This window comes from Perca fluviatilis, chromosome 16 (genome assembly GCF_010015445.1).
Source record: "Perca fluviatilis chromosome 16, GENO_Pfluv_1.0, whole genome shotgun sequence".
In the NCBI taxonomy this organism is placed as follows: Eukaryota; Metazoa; Chordata; class Actinopteri; order Perciformes; family Percidae; genus Perca; species Perca fluviatilis.
The window spans coordinates 23969119-23977746 of NC_053127.1; the positions used below are offsets into that span (position 1 = coordinate 23969119).

General features: G+C 38.1%; 2 protein-coding genes across 2 annotated transcripts; both read right to left on the reverse strand.

The window, feature by feature from the left end:
• Positions 1 to 374: 374 nt before the first annotated feature.
• On the reverse strand, positions 375 to 2354 carry LOC120544714 (ependymin-1-like). Its single transcript, XM_039778666.1, has 6 exons — positions 2224 to 2354; positions 2098 to 2129; positions 1838 to 1975; positions 1561 to 1747; positions 1345 to 1426; positions 375 to 1209 (listed from the first exon to the last, which is right to left on the reverse strand). The coding sequence occupies exons 1-6, from the start codon at positions 2297 to 2299 to the stop codon at positions 1083 to 1085; spliced, it is 642 nt and encodes a 213-aa protein (XP_039634600.1). The 5' UTR covers positions 2300 to 2354; the 3' UTR covers positions 375 to 1082.
• Positions 2355 to 5728: 3374 nt separating this feature from the next.
• Positions 5729 to 7177, reverse strand: LOC120544713 (ependymin-1-like). Its single transcript, XM_039778665.1, is given in 7 exon segments — positions 5729 to 5971; positions 6096 to 6177; positions 6330 to 6467; positions 6470 to 6515; positions 6606 to 6743; positions 6866 to 6897; positions 7018 to 7177. Coding segments are annotated over 7 exon segments (639 nt in total). The 5' UTR covers positions 7094 to 7177; the 3' UTR covers positions 5729 to 5844.
• Between the last annotated feature and the right edge of the window lie 1451 nt (positions 7178 to 8628).

An 8628-nucleotide genomic window follows, 5' to 3' on the forward strand; every position in this document is an offset into this window, starting at 1 on the left:
AGCCAAGCCTGAAATTAATCTGCATGTCTCTGTGTGTGGAGAGAGGCACTGTAACTTACCAGATTGCGTATCACAAATGCATTTGTATTTTGCAAATATGTAACAATATAAAAATATAAACATGTTAGACTAAATTCACAGGTAATCAAAAGAAAAGTAGGCTACAGATTACATAGAGACCTAGAACTTCAAGTGAACACTTTGGAAGAAGTTGTGTGCTAACTTAAAACTTGACTCTAATTTCAATTTGACAAACATTAACTCCTGTGTTAGCCCAGATTAGAATTAGATTGATTATTGATTATGAATGAAGACATTTTTTCAGACATATAAAAAATAAACCAAACAAAACATCAAAGAAGTGTACAGATAAGTTAAATAAGCAAAACATTTAATAAACAATAAGAAACATCAACCAAGACATGTCTGAAAAGGAGTAGGAAGAAGTAGGCATATACATTTATTTAATCCCTTTTCCGTAGCTCAGTAATTAATTATTGTCATTGTCATTATTATTTTAATTTTTTAATTTTTTTAACTTCCCTTCCTGACCCTTAGTACTGTGGAACACTCCCATGTAACTATATGCCATTTGGTGTTTTTTAATGTACAATCCATGCAGATATATATCGACATTCAAACATACATGTATATACACATACACATACATAATCTTCACAAAAATATATTTACGTACACTCACACATAATATAATAACTCTAATATATTTGACCACATTTCTCGAACTTATAATATAAGTAAATTATTACCATCCAATTATATTAGTAAATCATCTGATGCAAACAAATCAACAAAAGCTCCCATATCGTTTGTTTTGTTAAGCCCCTAATGAATGGTCTTTACCCCAAATGCATGGTTTCCTGTTTCAGCACAAATGACTCATAAGAAGCTAAAAGTCTGACTTATCAATTGTCTACTCAAAGATATATATATAAAAAGCTGCAAGGAGTTGCCCATAGCAATATTTGTTAAACTGTCCTGTAACATGCATGTGAAAAGTCTAAGGTTCTGGCAGGCTACACTTGGATAGGGGGTTGGATTTTCTGCTGCCAAGGTGTCATCTACATGAACTCGTTGAGGAAGCTATGGACGGTCCCTTCAGGTGTCTCCTCCAAAGGCTGTCCCAGACAAATGGAGGGCACCATGAGGAGATCAGGATCCTTGATCTCATTGTCAATATCCATGAGGCTGTGAGAAAATGATACACAAATGACATGGAGATTTTTTCGACAACATTCATTATAACCTGTGGCGCTAACAGATACTAGAAAGTCACATCAATATGTGTCATTTGCCCCTAGCATTTCAAAATAATTCCCCAACCTGAAAAGGAATGATGAGGACTCATAGAAGTAGAATGTGCTCACAGGCAAACATCCCATGGTTACAGCCATGTAGTACCAGCCTGAAATAGAGAAAGATGGAAAACAATTCAAGTCATAATGAACTCTGTCACATATTATTATTATTATTATTATTATTATTATTATTATTATTATTATTATTATTATTTGTATTATTTTATAGCATCTCTCTCACCTTTCTTGTCTGGCATTGATCCTGTCCATGAATTGATTTTTAATCCCTCCCCTTCAATGGATGGATTCCCAGTGTTTACTGTAGTCATGAATGTTGCATCATCGGGGATATCTAGAGGGTGCTGGGTGCATTGCAATGTTTTTTTCTCACAGCTCTGGTTTTTGCTGTCAATCTCATAGAATATTCCCTGCCAGATGTAGACAGAGATTTAAATGTCAAGGTGAAAAACCGCATCAAGTGAACTGTCACATTTATAAAAAGGAAAGAAATCAGTTACCTCATCGAAAAACATCAGCACATCCAAACCTACGGATGTGTTGTCGGGGTGGCTCTCGTTTGATCTGAACCGTAGTTTCTTGCCCATTGAGTCATAAGTGAATGCACCAAATGCTTTCAATTCACCCTTAAGGCTTAACTGGTGTCATTCAACAACATACATTCAGAGAGAAAGAGAATAGGTTTAATGTTATATTTTAAAATGCTTTAAAAAGTACAAGGAGGACTATTGGTCTTGAAGGACAAATTTGAAGAACTCACCACATTCATGAATCCTGTCATATTGGGTGCATCTGAAAGACAACAGTGTCTGATAACAAGATAGAAGACATTGGACACATTTTAAACCGATATAAGAATAACCAAAATGATGGAACTAGGTCTTACGACAAGGCTGATGGTGATCTGCATGGGTGGTGGCAGTCAAGCAGATGAAGACGAAGAGCGTTAAAGCTGCATACATTTTCCTGGTCCAAAGGGAGTCTCAAAATACAGTTCGAGATGGCAAAAACAACCCTTCAGTGAAGTTACTGCTGCTTTTATAGGGATAAAGTCCAGTCTAGTCAATAGGTATTGTGTAAAAGGACCAAGGACTTCAAACATCAGGCTGTCTAAACAAATTAGACCCAGCTGGTGGTGACCCAATACAAAAATATTTTAGGGACCATTTGATTCCTTTATGGAATGGACCACCGGAGGAAAATAGGGGAGGGTCATGTCTTTTTATTCTTTGTTGAGGGGAGGGTCACCCAATATGTTTTAGTCTAGGAGGGAGGGTCACCCAACTTTTGTATTCATTAAAACAGTAAAAATTCAAAGTGGTTTGTTTGGTGCATACTTTTCCATGTAGATCTCAGTCAGTTTTTTTTCTGTTAAGAAAAAGCCTAGATTGACATGGATGCAGCCTGTCTGTCAGAGACTGAAACCTCACTTTGAATGATGAATTTCTGTTCCATAATGGCAATGGACCCACATTTCATGTCACCTTAGGTTCAATAAACTACTTCCTCCTCACTCAAAGTTAGTTGTATGGATGTATGGGATTATTTTTGTGTCTTTAATTCCAGGCAAATCTTCTCAAGTATCAAACAAAAAACACTAACTCAAGCAAAAAAATTGTCACTTCAAAGGTAAAACTTTAGACTTTGTGTAGTCGTAAAATAATGGTCTTTTATTCATTTGATATGTCCTTTTGTTTACAGTTCCCTCTGCTTCTTTCTCTCAATGATCAGTCTTTTTCTCTCTCCATCACGTTTGCAGTTTTGCTCCCAGCTTTCTTGTTTGCGCTTCCAAAGTTTGTTTGCGATTCTGACACAAAGCTCTCACGAGGGCGGGTTTTACAGGGGAGCGTCCCCATTGGCTAATGAGTTTTGGAGTATTTTTGAGTGACAGCTTAGTGCCTGCCTGCACCTGACGTTTCAGTGCAGCTAACGTTAGAGATTTTGGAGAAAACAGCGGATTCCTACAAGATTAATAAAGTGTAAGTATTGATCATATATTCTTATTCTTATTTTCAACGCCAGTCTCCCTTCTCTGCTGAACGCATTCAAAATAAAAAATAATGTCGGTACTACCGAGGATGGATTCACTTTAAATCAAACGGTGCCAAATTCCGGTACCGAAAGCGCATAAACTCGAGCATACGTCTCTGCATCTTGACAGAGAGCGCTCCGACTGCCGACTCTCTCTCTCTCTCTCTCACACACACACACACACACACACACACACACACACACACACACACACACACACACACACACACACACACACACACACACACACACACACACACACACACACACACGCACTGTGTACTGGGTGTAGGCCTACTGTTATGTGTATGAATAAGATGCATGTACATTGTTGTGCCCAACACTGTTGAAATTTACAGCTAGCCTATATTTCGATTTATTTTTGGGAACACCGCCTTCACCTGTCATTTTTATCAGCTCGCTTTCGGGTCAGACTGACTTTTCCGCGAAGCTTGCACAGAGATCAACTGCGCAACTGGTTGCCAGGTTGAGGTGACAAACGGGTTGAAATTTTTATATTGTGTGTGGATTGTGTGAATAGGATGCGTTTCATACAATATCTGGCAACTGCATGGTCAACATTAGACAAATATTGGTCCGATTATTTAAAAAGGAGTTTTGGCCATGAAAATGACGGGAGTTTTGTAGGATAATTTACAAATGACGTGTTCTTGGATTTCTGAGGACGAAGGAGAGGCTGACGGTCGAATTGGAAGTCAAGCAAAAGGGTTTAATAAAACAACATGAAAACGACAGTCAAAACACAATTAAACATAAAACATAAAACACTACCAGCATCAGACTGCAAACATGCTTCCCCTGTCGGGACACAAGTTAGCAGCCATGCGACATGACAAGCAATACACTGTAAACAGCGGACTCCAACTGCTTCCCTTTCGGGGTCACAGATTGAAGTGTCGAATCTTTCTCCTGCTCAGAATTATATCCCTTGGAATTGTGGGTGTCTCCCTGAATGGAAACTGTCCCAGGTTAACGACACACCTCTGATTTCAGGTTTACTCCAGATTACAGACAAAGGTCGTTTCACATGGAAGTGTTGATTATATTCAAGTTTACAGAGTTTGCATTTCCTTTGTTCTAATCACGTCTGGGGATGGCTCCCCTAAGGGAGACAAAAGTTACCTTTCCTGTGGGGACAATGAGTCTCCTATGCTAAATAACAGCCATGACCTAATCAATTCTTTAGAAGCTACAGACGGTGTGAGCCAGACCAATGCTAATCAGTGTAGTTATTTGATTAGATCTAGCAAGTACATTGTGTTTCAACTTTTTAACTTCAACAGTTTCCCGGGAGAAATAACGAACCGGGAGAGGTCCGGGATATAGGGCTAAAAAACGGGAGAAAGCCGGGAAAAACGGGAGTGTTGGCAGGTATGGCTAAATCAAGTTATCCCACAACAGTTTTGACACGCGCAGTATACTTCTGAGCTACAAACGCAACTACAGAGGTTTCCGAAGCTGGTGATGATTGATTCCTATCCACTCTCATCTCTTCCTGACGAGCCGAGGAGCATCTCGCTGCAGCCTGCGGGAAGGCGGGGCTTGACATCAAGCATATAAAGCAATTAGTGCAAATGATCCAGTAGATGGCGCCAATGTTCAATCAATGTTAGCTAGAGTTACAATGCATTCTTCCAACAGTGAGGTCACATAAACTGATGTACTACAATTTAATTTATCGTATTATTTGTTTACTGTCAGTACTTTTAGAGCAACCTTTATAATGGATAAAGGGCCTGGAACATGTATATTTTAACATATAGGCTATAACATAGGCCTACTGTATATTGATTGATTTGAATTCACTTAAAAAACACTTAATCAAATCAAATTACCAAAACCTAATTGCTACTGGATTGCTGGACAGAACATAATAAATCTTCCATGTGTAGTACACTTTCCTTGATGGATATTTACAGAATGCACAGGTGAAAGGAACAGGGAGTCAATTGGGGCACAAACCTATGTTTTTGCCCCAGGGCCCCCTCGTGCATTAATCCGACCATACAGCTCTGAAAAGGTTTGCTGTTTCTTGATGCAAAACATGCGTGTTCAAAAGTTGTATACAAATTCAAGTCAAAACACTCAATAAGGAAATAACATTGGATAAAAGAATGTCTCTTCACACCATTGACAGCTTTGACATTTTATTGTTCCATTAAGCATATCTTACAGGTTTTGTAAGCAGTACCAACTTGAAAAGCCACCAAACTGTTAGTAATTATGACTAATTCTATAATCCAGGCCATCTCTTTCCTTCACATCAAAGTGTATGTATACAGGATGATCCATTCAAAGCCATATTTTCATAGGGGAGTGGAAGATGGAAACAGATGTGATGTAGTGCAGTGCCACACAAAAAACTTGAGTCACACATGAAAAGCAAAGAAAAGTCTAAGGTTCTGGCAGACCACATTTGGATAGGGGGTTGGATTTTCTGCTGGCAAGGTGTCATCTACATGAACTCGTTGAGGAAGCTATGGACGGTCCCTTCAGGTGTCTCCTCCAAAGGCTGTCCCAGACAAATGGAGGGCACCATGAGGAGATCAGGATCCTTGATCTCGGTGTCAATCTCCGTGAGGCTGTGAGAAAATGACATGGAGATTTTTTCGACAACATTCATTATAACCTGTGGCGCTAACAGATACTAGAAAGTCACATCAATATGTGTCATTTGCCCCTAGCATTTCAAAATAATTCCCCAACCTGAAAAGGAATGATGAGGACTCATAGAAGTAGAATGTGCCCACAGGCAAACATTCCATGGTTACAGCCATGTAGTACTTGCCTGAAATAGAGAAAGATGGAAACAAATTCAAGTCATAATAAACTCTGTCACATATTATTATTATTATTATTATTATTATTATTATTATTATTATTATTATTATTATTATTATTATTATTATTATTATTATTATTTTATAGCATCTCTCTCACCTTTCTTGTCTGGCATTGATCCTGTCCATGCATTGATTTTTAATCCCTCCCCTTCAATGGATGGATTCCCAGTGTTTACTGTAGTCATGAATGTTGCATCATCGGGGATATCTAGAGGGTGCTGGGTGCATTGCAATGTTTTTTCTCACAGCTCTGGTTTTTGCTGTCAATCTCATAGAATATTCCCTGCCAGATGTAGACAGAGATTTAGATGTCAAGGTGAAAAACAGCATCAAGTGAACTGTCACATTTATAAAAAGGAAAGAAATCAGTTACCTCATCGAAAAACATCAGCACATCCAAACCTACGGATGTGTTGACGGGGTGGCTCTCGTTTGATCTGAACCGTAGTTTCTTGCCCATTGAGTCATAAGTGAATGCACCAAATGCTTTCAATTCACCCTTAAGGCTTAACTGGTGTCATTCAACAACATACATTCAGAGAGAAAGAGAATAGGTTTAATGTTATATTTTAAAATGCTTTAAAAAGTACAAGGAGGACTATTGGTCTTGAAGGACAAATTTGAAGAACTCACCACATTCATGAATCCTGTCATATTGGGTGCATCTGAAAGACAACAGTGTCAGTTAGATGGGTCTTACGCATGCTGATAACAAGATAGAAGACATTAGACACATTTTAAACCAATATAAGAATAACCAAAATGATGGAACTACAAGGTCTTACGACAAGGCTGATGGTGATCTGCATGGGTGGTGGCAGTCAAGCAGATGAAGACGAAGAGCGTAAAAGCTGCATACATTTTCCTGGTCCAGAGGGAGTCACAAAATACAGTTCGAGATGGCAAAAACAACCCTTTAAGCGCATCTACCTTTCAGTGAAGTTACGGCTGCTTTTATAGGGATAAAATCCGGTCTAGTCAATAGGTATTGCGTAAAAAGACCCAGGACTTCAAACATCAAGCTGTCTAAACAAATTAGACCCAGCTGGTGGTGACCCAATAAAAAATATCTTAGGCTATCTTTTCTTTTGTGATTGTGCAGCTGTCCTCACATGTTTTTGAGCATTGTTTATCTCTGCGCCTTTCAGAGGGTCGTATGTAAACCAGAGGTCGAGTGGGGACGATTGTGGAGGTTAATCAAGGCTCTTGGAGCGAAATAGAGCTATCTTCAAATAAGGTTTTCTTAGATTTATTTAATTGTACAGCGAGTGATAACAGCTTACCATTTACAGTGATGATATGGTTAAGAAGTATGCACTGTAGACCTACTGCTACATTTTTTTTTCTGTTAAGAAAAAGCCTAGATTGACATGGATGCAGCCTGTGTCTGTCCAACAATGAAACCTCACTTTGAATGATGAATTTCTGTTCCATAATGGCAATGGACCAATATTTCATGTCACCTTAGGTTCAATAAGCTACTTCCTCCTCACTCAAAGTTAGTTGTATGGATGCAGGATGGCTGCAGGTCCCATTTAAAGACATCTAAAATACTCTGCTTAGAATATCAAATGTTACAAGTACAATTACCTTTTTGTAATCTTAAACTCTGCTCACAGGGTGGAGGTCAAACATCCAAGCGAAGTAACAATAAGCCAAACACATTTCTGAGTCAAGGGCGGCTTGGCTCACTTATCAATTTAATTTCATTACCTGTCATTTTCTTATTCGTCAGAAGTAGACAAATCTTTTCAGGAGTGGAATCAAATCCCATCAACCTTGATTCAATGTGTTTACTTAATAAATCAGTTTAATGATCTTTATGGCTAGCTAGAGCTTAGGTGAATGCCACAGGAAAATGTTTTTACCATCTACCAACTGACTTCATTAAAAATATTTATGTTGTGCATGTAAATGCAAAGTACAGATTACAATTTAGATAAATAAATATGGAAACACCAGACATCCCTTTATTATTTTCCAAAAAAAACACCAAAGGCGAAAGCATTGTTTCATGTGGACTAAATATAATTATCAGCAACTGTGCAAAATCAAGATTAAACCTTTATATCTAGGATTCCTGAACAAAACTTGTGTTTTTAATGAACAAAAAAAATGCTTTGTGTTTACATTACATATACATTGTAGCACTTGTCTATTCAAAAATACAATATACATAAACTATGAAGAAAAACAGTCAGTTGTATGCATAATGTCTCACAATGTCATAGTGAACAAACACATAAAAAAAACATTATGAAGCTGTGTACAACATGCTGAAGAGTATTGTCCAGCAGTGCATTAGGCCGGCCTCCTAAAACAACCTCACCCTTTCTTTTATAAAAGAGATCCAAACTAAATAGAAAGCCTGCAGAGTTTTTACCAGGTCAACTGCA

Coding starts and splice junctions, on each gene's coding strand:
- LOC120544714 (XM_039778666.1), bottom strand. CDS start 2,299: ATGTATGCAGCTTTAACGCTCTTCGTCTTCATCTGCTTGACTGCCACC. Junction 2,130..2,223: donor AGATCACCATCAGCCTTGTC/GTAAGACCTAGT, acceptor GTTGTCTTTCAG/ATGCACCCAATATGACAGGA. Junction 1,210..1,344: donor TCCTCATCATTCCTTTTCAG/GTTGGGGAATTA, acceptor ATTTTCTCACAG/CCTCATGGATATTGACAATG.